This window comes from Mus musculus, chromosome 7, assembly GCF_000001635.26.
Source record: "Mus musculus strain C57BL/6J chromosome 7, GRCm38.p6 C57BL/6J".
Taxonomy (NCBI): Eukaryota; Metazoa; Chordata; class Mammalia; order Rodentia; family Muridae; genus Mus; species Mus musculus.
The window spans coordinates 98,026,624-98,047,337 of NC_000073.6; the positions used below are offsets into that span (position 1 = coordinate 98,026,624).

Below are 20,714 nucleotides of genomic sequence, written 5' to 3' on the forward strand. Positions count from 1 at the left end.
TTTGTTGGGTCTAGTAGCCTGGGCTGGCATTTCTGTTCTCCTAGAGTCTGTAAGACATCTGCCCAGGATCTTCTAGGTTTCATAGTCTCTGGTGAGAAGTCTAGTATAATTCTGATAGGTCTACCTTTATATGTTATTTATCCTTTTTCCCTTACTGCTTTTAATATTCTTTCTTTGTTTTGTGCATTTGGTGTTTTGATTATTATGTGACAGGAGGAATTTCTTTTCTGGTCCAATCTATTTGGAGTTCTGTAGGCTTCTTGTATGTTTACAGGCATCTCTTTCTTTAGGTTAGGGAAGTTTTCTTCTATCATTTTGTTGAAGATATTTCCCTTTAAGTTGGGAATCTTCACTCTGTTCTATACATTATCCTTAGGTTTGGTCTTCTCATTGTTTCCTGGATTTTCTAGGTGTTTTGGGTTAGGAGATTTATGCATCTTGGATTTTCTTTGACTATTGTGTCAATCTTTTCCATGGTATCCTCTGCCCCTGAGATTCTCTCTTTTATCTCTCTTCTATCTCTTGTATTATGTTGGTGATGCTTGCATCTATGACTCCTGATCTCTTTTCTAGGTTTTCTAACTCCAAGGTTATCTCCCTTTGTGATTTCTTTATTGTTTCTATTTCTATTTTTATATCTTGGATGTTTTTGTTCATTCCTTTACCTGTTTGGTTGTGTTTGGTTATCTCCCTTTGTGATTTCTTTATTGTTTCTATTTCTATGTTTATATCTTGGATGCTTTTATTCAACTCCTTTACCTGTTTGGTTGTGTTTTCCTGTAATAATTTAAGGGATTTTTGTGTTTCCTCTTTAAGGGCGTCTGTTTACCTGTGTTCTCCTCTATTTCTTTAAGGGAGTTATTTATGTCCTTCTTAAAGTCCTTTATCATCATGAGAAGTGATTTTATACCTGAATCTTGTTTTTCTGTTGTTGTGGGGTATCCAGGACTTGCTATGGTGGGAAAACCGAGTTCTGATGATTCTAAGTAACTTTGGTTTCTGTTGCTTATGTTCTTTCACTTGCCTCTTGCCATCTGATTATCTATGGTGCTACCTGGCCTTGCTGTCTCTGAGTGGAGCCTATCCCTCCTGTGATTCTGGTTGTGTCAGAACTCCTCAGAATTCTGCTGTCTCTGTGATCCTGTGATTCTGGCATCCTGTGATCTTGAGATCCTGGATGTGTCAGAGCTTCTGGGAGTCAAGCTTCCTCTGGGTGTTGTTGGACTGTGTGCAGAGCCAGTGCCCAAGGTCTTCTCAGGGCACAGGCTCAGACTGGAAGGGTTACTTCAAATCTTAAAACAGTATACATATATTATTTCACAGTTTGAAGTTAGGCCTTCTACTTAGAGTCTTGCCAGCTTTATACAGAGTAATATTTGGATGTACAACCTTATCTTTTATATGATTTTAGTTCCTTAGCCAGGCAGTGGTGGCCCATGCCTTTAATCTCAGCATTTGAGAGACAGAAGCAGGCAGATCTCTGTGAGTTTAAGGCCAACCTGATCTACAGAGTGAATTCCAGGACAGCCAGGGCTACACAGAGAAACCCTGTCTCAAAAAACAAAATAAAAAGAATTTAGTTTCTTACAGTTATAAGACTGTCATCTTGGCAGTTTTCTTTGATCTCCTGGAGGCCCCATTCAGGTTCTAGCTTCATGGCCCATGTCAGCTTCCATCCTCAAAGACAAGACAAGGGAATATCTCTCCCGTCTGTTATGATAATCATATACATTGTAAAGTACTCATGGGAACAACTATACCACTGCCTTTACATACAACAGAACAAAGGTGGGGTGTGTGTGCTATATCCTATTGTATAATTATAGGCCTCATGACACACAAATGAGAGAGATATGCATTAAAATTTGGGAAACTTGGAAGCTATCATAGAATTTTCTCTCCTACATCAAAGCTCTGACATTTTTGTCATTTCTAATATCTTACTAGGTAATTTTAACCATTGACATTTTCAAATAGATGTTTTACATCTACAAGTTGTATTTTGGCAGAGGTCGGGGCATAGGTATGATACATAAATATAATTAGGAACATAATAAGTATTAAGTAGAAAACTTGTCAGTCATGTTTCTCCTTCCCCTGTGTGGATCCCTGGGATCACACTCAGGTCATCAGGCTCAACATCCTGTGACTTCACCTCTTGAGCCATTTCTCTGTGTGTGTGTGTGTGTGTGTGTGTGTGTGTGTGTGTGTGTGTGTGTGTGTTTATTCTCCTTTTCTTCCTGCCTTTACATGGCTTCATTTAAATATCTGAAATAGCCAGGTAAAATAGTAAACACCTGTAATCCCAGCACTTGGGAGGTGGAGGCAGCAGAATCAGGGTTTCAAGCTCATCCTCAGCTACACAGTAAATTCAAAGTCAGCCTGAGTATGTGAGCCACTGTCTCAAAATAACAAAAGCGAAACATAGTTGCACTGGTTTTATTGTTTTTGTTTTCTGGCTGTCTCACCTGTTAGTTCTTGTATATATAAACATGTTAGTTTGTGTGTGTGTGTGTGTGTGTGTGTGTGTGTGTGTGTGTGTAATCCTTTTAATTTACCTGATGCTTTTGGAAACAGGATATTTTCTCATTTCTTATGTCTAATATTGTCATTCCCACCCTGCTCTCCATCCCTCAACAGCCTGAGGGGGAAGGCAAAGTGGGAATGGTTGAGTGTAATGGAGACTCAGGCAACAGGTGAATGCAGGAGAAACAGACTCTTGGAAGACAGGCTTCATTGAGCAGCTTGTTTAATTGGGGGGTGGGGTGGGGTGGGGCAAAAGCTATTTAAACCTTTGGGGAGTGGGTAGAGGCTTCTAGGGTGAGCATCCATCAAGACTGAGGGTATAGTGCCAAGAATGCCTTACTTGCATGAAGAGGAATTTCAGGTACTTGCTGGAAATTACCTAAAGAAAGAAGAAGTTTAACCTGTAACCTGGCCACCATGCTGCCTGACTACCTCAAGGGCAACAAAGGTGGAGGCCAAAAGGTTGTGCACCAGGACTTGCAGGCCCGGGGCAGGGGAGGAATGGTCCTCATTCCTACCACTCTCGAAATGAGGAGATGCAATCTCTGGGGTTGGACACGCCTGGACCCCACTTCTGCTCCAGACTGGCTCTTCCCAACACCTCAGCCTCACACGCTATCTATTGATATTTGCCATCTTGTAATGTTTAAAATATCTGCAGGTTCGTTTCAAAGTAATTTTAAAGGTTTTTGTGTGATGTATTAGATTTAGAAAAAGAATGTAGTGAGAAATAGAGCAGCCTTTTTAACAAAAATCTCCATACCTAGACTTGAAAAAAATGAAAAAAAAATTCTCATATCTGTTTCTGAATTTTCCATCTCTTACAGTCTCACCTGTGGTCACCTCTCACCTGTGGTGTGGCCTCTGGAAGCACTGCTATATGTGAGGCCAATGTAAACAAAATGGCAAATAGCATTAGCATTATTATAAAGGTTGTTTTGATTTAAGCGACTCCTTCCTTACAAAATGTCTCCAGGGTTTCCAGAGACCTGTAAAGGACAAGTTGAGAACTGTTAACCAAAATCTTCATACTTGTTGGCATTCTTTACTACAGATTGTTGCATCAGGGTGTTATCTCCCTAGTAATTTTATACTGTACGGACCAGTATTGGCTCAGCACTCCCAAGACCAAGTTCTTGGCACCAAGGGGATTTATTTTTCCTAGAGGGATAAAGAGCAGAGAATAAGAAACAAAGAGAGGAAGAAAGGAGCAAGGGAGAGGGGGTAGGAGTTCTGTCCCAGAAATGGGGACAAAGGACTGACTCTGGTTAGAGAAGAGACAGACATGGCCCATAGGAAAATGGCTGTTCATAAAGATACAAGTGGAAGCCCTGTGCTGGGATGAGGTGTTTAATTTTAATTATGCCTCTTAATTAGGGCAGCCAAAGTGGGGTTTTGATTCTTGTACTTCAATACTTGCAGAGCTGGACTTTGGAAGTCAACATCAGGAGGAGGAAGTGACCAAATATGGGAGTATTTGGTGGTAGCTTTAAGAATGCTAAGATTGCTTTTTGCGGGGAGGCTATGGGGGACTTTTGGGATAGCATTGGAAATGTAAATGAGGAAAATACTTAAAAAAAAAAAAAGAATGTAATCGAGGCCAGCCTGGTCTACAAAGTGAGTTCCAGGAGAGCCAAGGCTATACAGAGAAACCCTGTCTCAAAACAAAACAAAACAAAACAAAAACACAAACAAACAAAAAACCCAAAAAACCAAATCAAAACAAAAAAATAATGTAATCCAATGGTTTTACATTCACAGGGGATGGAGAGAAGGGCAAGGCCTGCCAGAGCCATGGGTGCCATGGGTGCCATGCCCAGGCTGGTCAGAGGCCCTTCATTCCCACCTTTTTGTTTTATTATGTCACTGGGTGTTGGGTAAGTGGGCTTCTTTGTCGCTGGCTGCTTCCTCATGACACTGGGACATTGTTGTTAGGGGTCCAAGGAAGCTGGGGCTGGGGCGTCTATTTGAAACTTTTAGGTTCATAAGTCCTAGTAGTTGGAAAGAGAAATCTCAAGGCCTGGGAAAAGGGAAGAGATGCCACCCATAGGAAAGGGCAGTAGGCAGGAAAATGTGTTTCAGGAGTGCTTATCTGGAGTCTTGAGAGTTATTCAGAAGAGCCAGGAGAATTTAGATTGGCTATATAAGGATAATTGTAAAACAACTATTATTTGAAAGTAGGTTCGGTTGTGTTAGGGGAAGACAATCTGAGAGTCTTTAGTTACGTCAGAGTAGTTTCTCCTGAGGTGTTGAGGTGTATTTTGAAATTGAGATACTTTAAGAAAGTGGACGAATCGGGAGGCTCTTGGCAAACCGACATGGGGGGTCTGTAACAGATTTGAGGGGTTGCTGAGGAAAGGTTGAGAGAACTTGGCTTTGGTTCCCAAAGTGGGACTCAGATGGTTAGGGGACAAGCAGTCAGTAGAGCATAGCAACTGGGGATTAGCAATTGTCTTTATGATAATGGGGGCGCCAGTCTAATATGGCTGTCTGACAGGGAGGAGCTGCCAGCTCTGTAAGAAAATGAAGGCAGAAATAGCGGAAGGATCTTGCTGTGTATGAGAGGAATGGGGTAGGAGTTCTTTGACAGTCTTTGCCAGGAGTGAAGAGGACCTGGGGAACCTTGGGGCAGAGATAAGTGTGGATGAATTGCAGGGAGGACAGATAAGAAATGGGACTGATGAGTTTTCAATAGAAGAAGTTTGGAGCGATAAAATCTCTACCAAGGGGCGGTGGAGTCCTCTGTGAGGAGCTGAGGGAGAGAGTGTGACAGGAGACCCTGGAGGCTCTGCCTTTGCCTTCAGCTTTAGCTGAAGGGGGATTAGCAGTTCTCTGGAAACACTCGAGTTATTTGTTTGAGAGATAGCAGAGAGGCTGCGGCAAGAGTGTATAGACACAGAGTCAGCTGTAGACGATGTTGTTTAGAGTTTTGGAGAGGCAGGGGACAGGGTAAAGGGTCAGTCTTATGCCTTCACTTCTAAACCGTTGATGAATTTCACTTTAAAAATTTAATGTTATTAGCATTTCATGAAGTGCATGAATTTAAATAGCTCAGAAGCTCAGAAGCAAAACCTCCGTGTGCTGTTGTTCTTTCCAGACTGCATATGTGCAAGCAGGAATCCCACCCTAGCCCTGAGCTTCCTGCTTTGTAGACTCAGCTTCTGGGTGCTGACGCTCCCAGAGGTAAACTTCTTGATAACATGTTCTCATGATTTTACAGATCAACTAGACTTATTATTCTTCTTCGATAGACTTGGTCTCAATTCCCTCGCTCCGTTATTTTAAGTCTTTACTGCCTATGTTCTCCTGTCAGTAAAACAAAATTTACTTCTCTGGTACTTATTTTTTGACACACACGTTAAAGCGCTATGCAGATAGTGCCAAGCCGAAGCTCTGTACTTAAAAAGCTTCCTTTAGAGACAGCATGATGGTTCACACCTGTAATCCCTGTACTTGAGAGATGAGGTACAAGGACGACCACAAGTTCAAGGACAGCCTGGGCCACATAGTGGGTTCCAAGCCTGCCTGGGCCACACAGTGAGATTGTCTCAAACAAATCTGCGACGCTCATTGAGAGTATATTTTTTTATTTTTTTTACTAGGTATTTATTTCATTTACATTTCCAATGCTATCCCAAAAGTCCCCCCACACTCCCCCCTCCCACCCACTCCCACTTCTTGGCCCTGGTGTTCTCCTGTACTGAGACATATAAAGTTTGCAAGTCCAATTGGCCTTTCTTTCCACTGATGGCCAACTAGGCCTCATATGCAGCTAGAGACACGAGCTCCCGGGGGGTACTGGGTAGTTCATATTGCTGTTCCACCTATAGGGTTGCAGATCCCTTTAGCTCCTTGGGTACTTTCTCTAGCTCCTCCATTAGGGGCTGTGTGACCCATCCAATAGCTGACTGTGATCATCCATTTCTGTGTTTGCTAGGCCCCAGCATAGTCTCACAAGAGACAGCTATATCTGGGTCCTTTCAGCAAAATCTTGCCAGTGTATGCAATGGTGTCAGCATTTGGAAGCTGATTATGGGATGGCAGTCTCTAGATGGTCCATCCTTTCATCTCAGCTCCAGACTTTGTTTCTGTAACTCCTTCCATGGGTGTTTTGTTCCCAATTCTAAGAAGGGGAAAAGTGTCCACACTTTGGTCTTCGTTCTTCTTGAGTTTCATGTGTTTCGCATATATTTATTTTTTATTTAAGCTGATTTATAAGCAAAGGTTATAAGGCATGAACTCTGAGCCAAGGCTGGTCCTTTCCTTCTGATACCTCCCGTGGTAAGCTATAGACTTACAGTACATCCGTAAGCTTCACACCCATGCTGAGCTGTAGGATCATAATAAAATGTGTACATCCCAGAGAGAGAAAAGAGCTTAGAGGGAAAAACCTATTATCTGTTGAGAAGATAATGCTGAGATGACTTGGGTGTCATACATGACTGGCAGGGACTGCAGAGAAGTGACATTTGAGGAATCCGTGTTTGTGTCTTTTCTATCCTACAGATATTGAGAGAATAAACCTTCCCAAAGAAAAATCTGAGATTCAAAGAGCTTCACACTTACCTAAGCAGCTTCCTGCCCGAATAGGGACAAGTCCGTGGACTCCAGAAGTCCACTATGGAAGCTCAACCAGCAGAGAAAAGAAACCCCCACCACAAACTGTTCAGTCTGTCAAAGCCCCCAAGAAGAAGTCAGTGCCATTCAAGAACACGGTTAAACCACTAACTCAGGACTTTCAACACTCCAAAACATCCACCAGGGAAACTTCCTTAGACACCCCAGAGCCCACCTTGAAGGAGGATGAAGCAGCAGGATCCTTCACAGAGGACTCCCAGGCCAAAACCCAGCAAAAGACTCCCATGTTGGACTCTTCTGAAGAAAGCTATGATGCATTAGATCCCACCGCTTCCAATACTTCCTTTAGGATGCGTTTAGAGAAGAAATAGCCTAGCCGTTTCCCCTTCTATTCCTCTTCTCTAAGTATGGTGATGGTAGGGTGTGGTCAAGAAGGCTCACACCAAGACCTCTGAGGCTTTCAGGAGCAGCACTCTAGCCCAGCTCTTCTACGGGATGCTCCTCAGGAGACAGGCCAGGGCAAACAGTGGTACCCAGTCATGGACCTGGAGCTGGTACTCTCTAGCTTTGCAGGGCTGTCTCATCTTATGCTTCTGTTGTACTTCCTGCTGAAGGAGTGTCCAGTCATGTCAGCTTATAATAAAGGCAACCTCTCAGGAAGCCAGTGTGTTCTCTGCCCCTCTGTGGTCGCCTAGGCTCATAGACTGTGGGATGGTGCAGCAGTGACATTTTCCTAAGTTGGGGAAGAAGAGGTGGCATAGACATGAGCCAGGACAGAGCTCTCATCCCACCCTCGTTTTCTGATCTGTGTGCAGTGGGTTGCTCCCTAATGCCTGGGGTTCACCAGATTCCTGGTGGGCGTAAGCAGTGACCCTCAACCTTGAGTGAAACTTAGAACTGGATCCCTGTCAGCATAGAGAGAAGCTCAAAGAATGCAGGCCCAGGATCCGGGAAGTACAACGATTTAAAAAAAAAAAAAAGATATACCATTAATCAGACCTATGTGTAAGCTCTAGAATCAGTCACTAAAAATACATGTTGACATTTCCCTCAGAGAAGAGTCCATCTATATCAAGAATCAAAATAAATATAAGTATTTGTAAGTGAAGATATTAAATCCTTCAAGGTTAAAGACAGAATATGACAAACTAAATAAACTCACTCAGACAGAAATAGTCCTTGGAATCCAGAAGAGAAAGTTATTTCACAATTAGAAGACATCTGGGACCTAGGTCTGTAACTCGGTGGAGCACTCACCGGGAGTGTGAGTCCCTAGGGTCCCTCTCAGTGCACAATAACATTTAGTTGTGAACGATAGATCGTTTGTTTGTTTGTTTTTATCTTAAGACAGGGTTTTGCTAAATTGCCAAGATTGGCCACACTTGTAATCCTCCTGCCTCAACTTCCTAGGGATCTGGGATTATAAGGCTCCATTGCCATTCCAGGCTATAACAATGAAATAGTCTTAAATATTGTATTCTCTCTCTGTCTCTGTCTCTCTGTCTCTGTCTCTCTGTCTGTCTCTCTCTCTCTCTCTCTCTCTCTCTCTCTCTCTCTCTGTGTGTGTGTGTGTGTGTTTTTACATGCACACACTTGCACACATATGCTTGTAGAGGCCAAAAGCGAACATTGTCCATCTTGTCTCAGAAGCTGTCTTCCTTGTCTCTCAGTGGCCAGGAGCTCACCAACTAGGCCAGGCTAGCTGGGCAGCCAACCCAAGAATCCCTCCCCAGGTCTAGAGGAGCATGAGCCACCACGCACCACACCTGGCTTTTAATTCCTTCCTTCCTTTTTAAAAAAAATTATATTATTTTTATTTATGTGTGTGTGGAGACGTTGTGTGCATCTGAGTGCTGGTGGCAGCCAGAAGCATCAGACCCTCTGAGCTAGAGTTAAGAGGCTGCCTGATATGCATGCTGGGAATTGAACGCCAGTCCTCTGGAGTGATCTTAGCCACAGAGCCATCACCAGTTCAACACACCAGGTTTGGCTTGGTTTTATCTTTAGTGCCCCCTGAGATAGGCATAGGTCTGCGTGCCTGCCAAAGCAAGCGCGTTACTAACAGAACCATTTCTTCAACCCTTACATTTACTTATTGCTTAAAAATAGCATCATAAATGACCAGACATGTGATGCACAACTGAAACCCGGCACTCCAGAATCAGAGACAGGGGGATTGTGAATTGGAAGACATCCTGGAGTACTTACTGAGTTCCTGCCTCAAATAAATAAATGGATAAATAAATAAATAAATAAATAAATAAATAAATGTTAAAACAAAATACACATAACAAAGTTGATCATTTTGACCATCTTTAGGTATTGTGCTGGGACATTAAGTGCATTCACATAGTTGTAACTTGTTACAGTTCATGTCCAAATCTTTTTTTTTTTTTTTTTGGTTTTTCGAGACAGGGTTTCTCTGTATAACCCTGGCTGTCCTGGAACTCACTCTGTAGACCAGGCTGGCCTCGAACTCAGAAATCAGCCTGCCTCTGCCTCCCAAGTGCTGGGATTAAAGGCATACACCACCATGTCCAGCGTCCAAAACGTTTTAACTTGCACAATATACTGAATGGACTGTAAACAACAACAACAACAAAAACCAGACGGAGACCACTAGGAGAGCATGTGCGCGAAGCCTCTTTTTGAGCTCTGTCTGAGCAATGACTTTTTAACTATGACACCAAGAACAGGAGTAACAAAACCAAGAATAGATAAATGGTCTGTGTCAAACTAAAGCTTTTGCACAGCAAAGGAAACAACCATCAATGTGTAGACAACCTGTGCACTGGGAGGAGCAGCTGTTTGTCGCACTGCCAGTAAGAAGTTAATATCCACAGTTTTTAAGGAACTCAACTCAATAGCAGGAAAGAGCTGATTTAATGGACAAAGTACCCAGACAGACATTTCTCAAAAGAAGACATATTGCTGACTGACCTATGTAAGCAAAGGTGGTCAGTGTCCCTATCACAGAACTGAAGGGGTTTGAAACCCCATAGGAGGAACATCAATATGAAATAACCAGTAACCCCAGAGCTCCTTGGAACTAAACCACCAATCAAAGAAAATACATGGTGGGACTTGTGTCTCTAGCTATATATGTAGCAGATGATGGCCTAGCCGGTCATCAATGGGAGGAGAGGCCCTTGGTCCTGTGAAGGCTCTATGCCCCAGTATAGGGGAATGCCAGGACCAGGAATGGGAGTGGGTGGGTTGGGGAGTAGGAGGAGGGGGGAGGGGATAGGGTATTTTTGGAGGGAAAACTAGGAAAGGGGATAACATTTGAAATGTAAATAAAGAAAGTATATAATAAAAAGAAGTCAGCTGAATTTATATTGGATACCAGATGCATTTCAATACAACTAGATTAATATTTAAAAAAGAAAGAAAGAAAGAGGAGTCTGATAGCAGATGGTGGAATCATTGTGGGTACTGCCTTTCTTTTTTAATGCAGTACCAGTAGTGGATATTTTGTTATAGCAGCAGAAATCAAATTTTAGTGACATGCTCACACATTAACAGATGTTTGAGTTGTTTCCAGTTTGGGGTTATAAACAAAATTGCCATCAATGTTTGTATACAATGTATATCATTGCCAGACTTATGAACATCTAAAAATGGTCAGAGAGCTTGCAGGAATCAGGTTTTTTTTCACCATATGAGTCTTGAGGGTTGAACTTAAGTTGTCAGGGTTGGTGGCAGCAGCTTTAGACACATGGCCTTCTTATTGGCCCATCACCTTTTATGATGATGATGATGCATATACACACAATAATAATAAATATATTTTAAAGGCATTTTGTAGTTTATATCTGTAATTGTGTCAAAGTATGTATAACTTAAAGAAAACTGGTATTTTAATGTTCATTTTCACAATGCATAAATGTAGAGCAGGCATACCATGTTATTTGGGAAAATTGAAAAATACCAAAATCCATGGGTGCTCCTGTCTCGTGTAGAATATCTTAATAATTTGCAAATAACCCCTCACATCCTCTCACGTTCTTTAAATAATCTCTGCATTAGTTGTAACACCAAACATAGTGTGGGTGGGCTAAACACTTGTCATGCTGTGCTGCTTATGGACAAAGGGAAAGAAATCTGCATATTCAGTACAGGCACAGTATTTGTAATCAGCTGTCTAGTATATCTATCTAATGTGGTTTGTCTGTTTGAAACTGCAGTTGTGGAGCGTGAAGGTACTGAAGGCTGAACCTGAACCTCTACATTTACTTAGACTTTCTAAAATTCTTCTTAGCAAGGCTTTGTGATTTGCACATTTTTCATAACTCAGATTTATCTCTAAATATTACATTTTATGCCACTAAAGATGGTATTTTAAATTGTAATTCCAGCTGATTGTTGAGTATCTAGAATGCATTTGATTTTCAGATATTGTCCTCACACTCTGAAATCTTATGAAGTTCATTCATTGGTTCTAGTGATTTTATTTTTTCATTTTTTTCATAGTCTACATTTTTAATCACTTTTTTAAAAACAATCTAGTCATTGCCTCCCTCCTGGTCCATCCCCCCTCCCACAGTTCCTCATCCCACTCCTCCTCCCCATCTCCAAGAAGATGCCCCCCCACTTCCCGGCCTCTCCACTCCCTAGGGCCTCAAGTCTCTCGAGGGTTAGGCATATCTTCTCTGACTGAGGCCAGACCAGGCAGTCCTCTGCTGTATATGTGTCTGGGGGCCTCGTACCTGCTAGCATACGCTACCTGGTTGGTGACTCAGTGTCTGAGAGATCTCAGGGGTCCAGGTTTGTTGAGACTGCTGTTCTTCCTATGGGGTCACCCTCCTCCTCATCTTCTTCCAACTTTTCCCTAATTCAACCAAAGGAGTCAACAGCTTCTGTCCTGTTCTGTGGGGTATAAATATCTGCATCTGATTCTTTCAGATGCTTATTGGGCTTCTCAGAGGGCAGCCATGCTAGGCTCCTCTCTATAAGCACACCATAGCATCAGTAATAGTGTCGGCCTTGGAGCCTCTTGAGATGGATCCCAAGTTGGGTTGGTCACTGGGTCGCCTTTCCTTCAGTCGCTTCTTCATTTCTGTCCTTGCAGTTCTTTTAGACAGGAACAATTCTAGGTCAGAGTTTTTGACTGGAATGGCAACCCCATCCCTCCACTTGATGTCCTGTATTTCTACTCATGGTGGACTCTACAAGTTCCCTCTACCCACTGTTGGGCATTTCATCTGAGGTCCCTTTGAGTCCTGAGATTCTCTCACCTCCTGGGTCTCTGGTATATTCTAGAGGGTCACCCCACCTTCCTTCCTTCACAACCGAAGTTTCATATTTCCTTTCATTTTGCTGGTCCTCAGGAGATCTCTTCTGTCTTCTCTCCCCCATACCTGATCATGTTCCCCTTCCTCCCCTCCCCTCTCCTACCCAGGTCCCTCCCTCCCTCCCTCTGCCTTCCTTCTGCTTGTTAACCTTCTTGAGTTCTGTGAATTGTATCCTAGATATTTTATACTTTTTGGCTAATATCCACTTATTAGTGAATACATATTATGCATGTCCTTTTGGGTCTGAGGTACCTTACTCAGGATGATATTTTCTAGTTCCATCCATTTGCTTGCAAAACTCATGATGTCCTCATTGCAAATAGCTGAGTAGTATTCCATTGTGTAAATGAACCACATTCTGTATCTATTCTTCTATTGTGGGACATCTGGGTTGTATCCAGATTCTGGCTATCACAGATAAGGCCACTATGAACATATGTGCCCCTGTGGCATGGTGGGGTATCTTTTGGGTATATGCCCAAGAGTAGTATATCTGGGTCTTCAGGTAGACCTATTTCCAATTTTCTGAAGAACCTCCAGATAGTTTCCTACATATGTGGTCATTCCTTCTATAAATTTTCACTTCTTCCTATCTGGATGTCTTCGATTTCTTTTTCTTGCCTTATCACACTGGCTAGAATTACAAGTAATTAGTGACTGATGAGAGTGTGTGCCTGCCAATAGAAAAGCATTTGGCATGATATTACATGGAGTTTTCCCATAAATACCCCTTATTGTGTTGTAACAAAGTTCCTTTCTGGGACTAGTGTGTTGAAAAGCATTTAGGAATGTGCACCTCCTCTGAGCTACTGACTGACTGCGTTGGTGTCTTTGAACACATTCATTACCAGTGTTGACATGACCTGGTTCCTTGGAGCACACTGCTCTTGATGTATATGTGCTTCTTTAGGGTTTTGTGTCTGTTTTCATGAGCAATATTGTTTTGTATTTTTATTGTAATTTCCTTGTTTTAATATCTTAGCCATGTCAGTTGCTTAGAATGTACTCTGCTCATCTGTGAAACTATCTCTATCAGTTGGTTTTTTTTTTCATAATAAAGTAATGGGCTTATTTTTTCAGTAGTTTATGTCTTTCAAGGAAGTTTTAAAAAATCTATTCCAAAAACTCAGATCTATTAGCATGGTATGTTTTAGTCCCCCTTTTCATATTTACATATTCTGAGTTCTTCTATTATTTAATGTCATTTAATTTTTGACACAGAGCCTTGCTATGTAGCCCAAGATGGGCTCAAACTCACAATTCTCCTGCATTTGTCTCCTGAGTGCTGGGATTAGAGTCATTTGCCACTGAACTCAGTTCTTTTTCTCTTTTAATATCTGTCCTATTCTGAGTTCCCCTCTGAAACATTGGTATGTTGTGCCCTTTTGTTTTTTTCTTATCAGCCTAACTAGAGTGTAATCAGTTTGCTTGTCCTTCAGGGACTCAGCTTTGAGTTTTGGATCTACTCTTGTCATCATTATTTCCTTTCTCCTGAATCGGGTTTGACTGGCTCCTCTTTTCCTACAGCCTTCTTAATACGAATCAGGTTTGACTGGCTCCTCTTTTCCTACAGCCTTCTTAATAACGCTTCCACGATCCCCATGGTCACATGATGTTGTTACTATAGTTTGAATGTGAGCATCCCTCTAAAATCCCAACATGGGAACCTAATACCCAATGTGGTTGTGTTCAGAAGTGAGTATTCGGGGGAAGAGATTGAGCATCAACACTTCACCCTCTTAGGAAGGTTTGATGCTCTTATAAAAGGAGCTGAACATAATGTCCTCATACTTTTTTGTCTTTCTCTTCCCCTGCCTCTGTGAATATACAGGTTTACTGCATTCAGAGACTATAACAGATATAACAGAAAATAACGATGCCTCTCAACAGAAGCCAGAGGTGGCCCCTACGTCTGCCAACTTAGCCCCTGAAAATATGATAGGTAAGCTGCTCCTTTTTATAAACTCCCTCATCTGTGATATTCGTAGCCTTGGGAAGAGATAGTGACTGCTGTGGGTTCATTTTCATTCATTCCAACATCTCTTCTAATTTCCTTTACTTTAATAAAACATTAAAAACACATTAGATTTGAACTTATTAACCATGTGTGTGTGTGTGTGTGTGTGTGTGTGTGTGTGTGTGTGTGTGTGTGTTGGGTATGAGTGTGTATGCCCCAAATGCCTGTGACATCCATGTGACAACCCATGGAGGCTGGCTCTCTTCTTCCATCTTATGTGTTCTGAGAGTTGAACTGAGGTGGTCAGCATTGGCTAATGTAATAAGGTGGCCCTACAAGTTCTTATTCACGTTTCAGACTACTAAAGTATTTAGTTCTTCAGACTCCTTCAGCCTTTTCAGGTCTTCTGCCTACTTTGGGGAACCATAAGGTTATCACACTGGTGTACTTCCCCAAGGGAAGAGCACAGACTAGACCATGCTTCCTACCCACTTGAGGTCTTGATGCGCAGGGCCACTTTGAGACCTTGCCCCTCCAGATCCATGAAACATCCAAGCAATTATGCTGCAGCTCTGCACACTCAACTCTGAAGCCACAGGAGGCATTTAGACAGCTTAGAGAAGTCCCTAGCAAACAGCCACATGGCACCTCCTGCTGCCTTGAAGGCAATGAAGTAAACCAGGCCTGAAAGGCTCTGTCCTCCAAAGTCCCCACAAGATAAGCAAGCAGACCGTCTTGAATGGCATGTGCAACACTCCTTCCCTTTGAGGAGCAGCTGAGCATCCTGTTCTCAACTTAGCCTATTGTTGCCTGTGCAGGTTAGCATGGGAGAGCTGTAATGTCAGCTTATGGAGCCTTGGATACTAATATCCTGCCTAACAGAGCTGCATCTGATCTAACACTACAATCTAACAACATCTTCATCCTAGGCTGAGATGTCCCATGTCTTTGCTAATGTGGATTACAGCCAAGGAAGGGACACAGGTACTAAGGCAAAGTATCCACAATAGACTAATCAATGAAGCCCATTTTCTACAGATGCCACAATTATAGGCCAGATTTGGTAGCACACAGCTATAAACCCAGTATTCAGGAGGCAGGAGCAGGATGATTGCAACAAATTTTGAAATAGTCTGGTCTATATGGCAAGTTCTATGTCAACCAGTGCTATATAATGAAACTCTGTCTCAAAAAAGAAAAGCCACTATCTAATATCGTTAAAGGCAGCTATTGGCCCGTCATATTCTTTCTTATGGGAATATAAAAAGGGTGATAAAAATAAGCACTGTAATTCCTCAAGAGAAGCAGGGTAACACTCTAGCAACAGACCGCAGTGGAAAAGAAAATAAACAGATTATCTAAAAAGAATTCGGAAAGTGAACTAAAAGAAATTTAGATTCTCAGTGAGATGAGAAGCTACAAGAAGACAGTTCATAACATGAATGAAAGAGGCATCAGGGAGATAAATCATACAAAAAAGACCCAGTAAGAGAGATTGGAGCTAGAGAACTCAAGAAATAAAGTTCAGGACATGGTAAAGACCTTCAATATAATTGATCAGAGAGAGGAAAGAATTTCTGAGATTAATGTCTTGAAATAGTTTTAAAATGGAGAATACTTTGTGGATCTATGAGACAGCATTTTATAAGCAAATATGTGTTATAGGTGTTTCAGGAAAGGAGATGAGGGAAGGCATAGAAGAATCCTTTTCTTTGGACGAGAGAGATGACCCAACAGTTAAGAGCCTTTGCTACTCTTGTAGAGGATCCATGTGGCTCCTGACCATCTGTAACTCCAGTTCTGGGGAATTCAGTGTCTTCTTCTGGCCTTGGCTGGCACCAAGCATGCACACATCATGCATACATACATTCAGGTAGTCGTGTGCATAAAATCAAAGCTAAAACACTTTTAAAGAAATAAATTAAAAATATCTTCAGAAAAACAACTGCTGGAATTATGGGGAAACTGTTCACAAGGCCCAAGAAATTCAAAGGACGCCTTAATAAATTTGACCAAAACCAACCTCTCTGATTTGTATTGAAGTCAAACTGGCAAAGGAACAAAACAAAACAAAACAAAACAAAACAAAAACAAGCAAACAAAAACCAAAACACACACACACAAAATCCATCTCTAAAAACAGCAAAAGAAAAGCATTAGTATCTTAGAAGGTTAACAACAGACTTCTCAACAGAAACATTAAAGGTTGGGAGAAAATGGGTGTCTTAGAGTTTCTATTGCTGTGAAGATACTCCGTGACCACAACAGCTCTTATAAAGGAACATTTGATTGGGGCTGACTTACAGTTTCGGAGACTCAGTCCATTATTGTCATGGCAGGAGACATGACATCATACAGACAGACAAGGGTCTGGAGAAGGAGCTGAGAGCTCTGCAGCTTGATTAGCAGACAGCAGGAAGTGAACTGAGACACTTCCTCCAACAAGGCTGTACCTCCCTATAATGCCACTCCCATGAACCTATGGGGGCGATTTTTTTTCTCAAATCACCACCATGTGATGTGTTCAAAGACACAAAGGGAAAAAATGTCAAGTAAGAAGAGCATGAACAACAAAACTGTGCTTCAGAAGTGAAGGAGAAAAACAGACTTCCAAGACAACTAAATCTGAAGGTGTTCATCATTATTAGACCAGCCTTACAACAGATGTGAACGAAATACAACAGAAAGCCGGGTGGTGGTGGCGCACGCCTTTAATCCCAGCACTTGGAAGGCAGAGGCAGGCAGATTTCTGAGTTCGAGGCCAGCCTGGTCTACAAAGTGAGTTTCAGAAAGAAAGAAGAAAGAAAGAAAGAAAGAAAGGAAGGAAGGAAGGAAGGAAGGAAGGAAGGAAGGAAGGAAGGAAGAGAAAGAAATACAACAGAAGCAAAAGGGTAACAACCATCACAAAAAAGTACAAACTTCAGCCAGGCAGTGGTGTCGCATTCTTTTAATCCCAGCAGTCATGGGGGCAAAGGCAGGAGGATCTCTGAGTTTGAGGCCATCATGGTCTACAGAGTGAATTCCAGGACAGCCAGAGCTACACAGAGAAACCCTGTCTCAAAAAACCAAAACAAGACAAACAAACAAAACCCCAAACAAATGGAAAGTACAGAACTCAGCAGTAGAGTAGATGAATGAAAGGGAAAGGAAATCAAATCCCACAAATACAGAAACTCATCAGAGCACAAAGTCGAACAAGAGAGGAAAAATGATACACACAAGAGCCAGAAATGTGTCTAATGATATATATAACAACCAGAGACGACAGAAATGTGTCTTTAATTTTCAGTGATGACCTCGAATGCAAAAGGATTAAAGTCTCCATTTAAAGGAGAAAGGCTAGCTAAATCAATTTTTTAAAAACTATTTTATCGTGTTTTGTGTTTGGATGTTTTGCTTGTATGTATGTATATAGGTGTACCACATGCATGCCTGTTGCCTGTAGAAGACAGCAGAGGGCATCAGATCTCCTGGAACTGGACTCACAGATGGTTGTGAATCAGATGATGTGAACCACACTATGTAGGTGCTGAGATTCAAACCAGGGTCTCTGGAAGACCTGCCAGTGCTCTTAACCGTGGAACAATCTCTCCAGTTCCTGGCAATATAGATTTTAAAAGCTATATCTAATGATACACTGCCTGTGAGAAATGTCTTTATTGGTAAAGAGATACCTAGGCTGAAAGTGAAGGGATGGGAAAAGACATACCGTGTAAATGGAAACCAAAACGTGAACAATTATTTTACATGAAATAGACTACTTTAAAACAAACTAAAAAGAAAGTCACTATTTAGAAATAAATGGATTAATCCAAGAAAAGGAAGTGTAAACATGAATGTATATGTGCCCAGTGCTGGGGTAGCACATTGCAAACAATTGGCATGAGCAGTACAAGGGGTCAGACTCCAAGACAACACCCCATGTTCACCTATGAACAAATGGATCACCCAGATACAAAGTCAATAGCCATTAGAATTCAACTCTGTAATAGACCATGTAGACCTAGGAGTTGCAAAACATCATATCTAACATACTGAATATACTTTCCTTTTATCCACACACAGAGAACATTTTCCAGGATAGCTCATACAAAACAAGTCTCAGCAAAATTTAAAAATTGAAGTCATAGCATATATTTTTCTTGGCCTCAATAAAACCTGTAATTAACAAGAGGGTTTTTAGATATGGTACAAATACAAATCATGGGAACGAAACAACATGCTACCAAGTCAATTACTGAGGAAACCAAAAGAGAAAGATTTGAAACTGGAGACAACAATGAAAACAAACACATGAGTGTAGCAGAGCCAGTGCTGCGGGGATTTTGAAGAAAGCAATAGCCACATTTCAAAAGAGAAAGAGTACAAATAAAAACCTATTTGCTGAAACTCAAGACATTAGAAAAACTATAACAAAGCAAACCTAAAGTTAGTAGAAGATAAGAAATTACAAAGATCAGAACAGAATTGAGACTAAAATATATAAATAGTCAGGAAGCTCGAATTAGCTTCTTGAAAAGATAAAAGACCCAAATTTTAAATTTAGCAAAGTAGAAGACAAGAAATTACAAAGATCAGAATAGAATTGAGACTAAAAGATATAAATAGTCAGGGAGCTTAAATTAGCTTATTGAAAAGATAAAAGACCCAATTTTTAAATATAGCAGTGGGCATTGTTAAACATCGTAACTTAGCACCAGAGAAAGAAAGGGACCACTGGAGCAGTAATGAACAATTACATGGAACAAACCGGAAGCCTGGAAGAAACAGACTTCTAGACATAAGGACCCACTAAGACTGAACCATGAGGACACAGAAAACCAGGAACAACAGTGAGTCATGGGATTTAGTTGGAAGGGTCAGTCTCTTGTATTAACTCTCTAGTTGCTGTGACTAAATGTCTAACAGAACAAAGCCCTATAATGGAGGAAGGGTTTATTTCAGCTCATGGGTTCAAGGGATTCCGTGGGTGTTGGCAGGGAAGGGGTGGTGACTGGAGTCTGAGGCAGCTGGTCGCATTGCATGGCCGTTAGGAAGCAGTTATGATAGTTCTAGTGTTCGGGTAGCTTCCTCCTGGTTTTGCCGGCTGGCCTCCAGCCCATGGTACCACCCACATTTAGGGTAGGTCTTCCTGCCTCGTTTAACCTAATTTAGATGACAAACACACCCAGATGTGTGCTTCCAAGGTCAAAGCTGAGAGTAGAGATTAACCATTCCATGTCCAAACAAACAAACAAACAAACAAAAGTCAGCGTCTGAATGGTTTTACTTTTGAATTTCACCAAACTTCCATAGAACTAATACAACGTCTTTACAGACTATTCCAGTAAATTGAAAGGGAGGGAGCCGTTCCAAACTCATTCTAAGAGGCCAGCACTACTCTGCATCCAAAGCTAGACAGGGCTACAACAACAACAACAACAAAAATTCAACACACCAATATCCCTGGCTAGCATAAATTCATATTGGTGTAACCAGCTGCCCTGAGACTGCACTGGAGGCCTCCTCCACATAAGAAAATAAGCACCTGCAACTATAAACTTGGCCAAAAGCCTATGTCTGAGGGTTTATGGGATCAAAGGAGGAACATACGACCATTGTTTCCCTAGTTAGATATGTTGTCAAGCGTTCTTCTAAATATTTCCATTTATATCCCTAGACTAGTGCCATCCTCTGCCTGGGCCACAGGAGTTCCTTTTTGCGAAGGGGAGCAGTAAATGCAGAGACACAAAACTGGCTGAAGTGCTGAGAATAATTAACTATTTATGATTATCCCTTAATGAGACATTTATTTCCACTCCCCTCAAGACTCAGAACCATCAGTGAAGAAGGGTAGGAAGACTGTAAGAGGCAAAGGATGGGGAGGAGGGCTGTGAATGCTGCCTTCTGGACCCCAGTAGCTATTGCCTTGTAAGAGACCTACACAAGATCAAGGTGGTCAGTAAACATTCCAACACACAGAGGAGGGACTTAGGTGGCTCTCCTCACAGCTGAGGAGGTGGTGACAATTGATGGCTGCTGGGGACAGAGGTGTGATCTCAGAGAGGGTGCCCATGCTCTATAGAATGGCCCCACACCCTTGCACACACAGGCAAGACCAAATGGACTCAATGGGTTCTTTTTTTTAATAGGACATTAAGAGAGAAACAAGTATTGCAGAGGGTCTGACAGGAGTCACAGAGAGAATTTGGGTTGAATATGATTAAGATACTTTGTATACATGAATGAAATTGTCAAATAAATAAAATATATGCAAAAATGAATTATACCTGAGGAACTAGATATGGTAGTTACTATGATCTGATCATTACATACTACATACATGTATTGAATTGCTACTGTATACCCTATACTATTTT

At 41.7% G+C, this 20,714-nt stretch overlaps 1 protein-coding gene across 5 annotated transcripts in view; it reads left to right on the top strand.

Moving 5' to 3' along the window:
- The window catches only part of Gdpd4 (glycerophosphodiester phosphodiesterase domain containing 4), a 129,720-nt gene that overhangs the window by 106,680 nt on the left and 2,326 nt on the right, over positions 1-20,714 (top strand). For 4 of the 5 annotated variants that reach the window (XM_006507611.1, XM_006507612.2, XM_006507613.3 and 1 more), the window contains one exon: positions 7,033-7,764. In XM_006507611.1, coding sequence (XP_006507674.1) covers positions 7,033-7,475 — 443 coding nt within the window. In that variant the 3' untranslated portion in view covers positions 7,476-7,764. Of the gene's footprint in view, positions 1-7,032; positions 7,765-14,229; positions 14,341-20,714 lie in introns of those variants that run through there. The other variant, NM_177696.3, reaches the window with a different exon arrangement.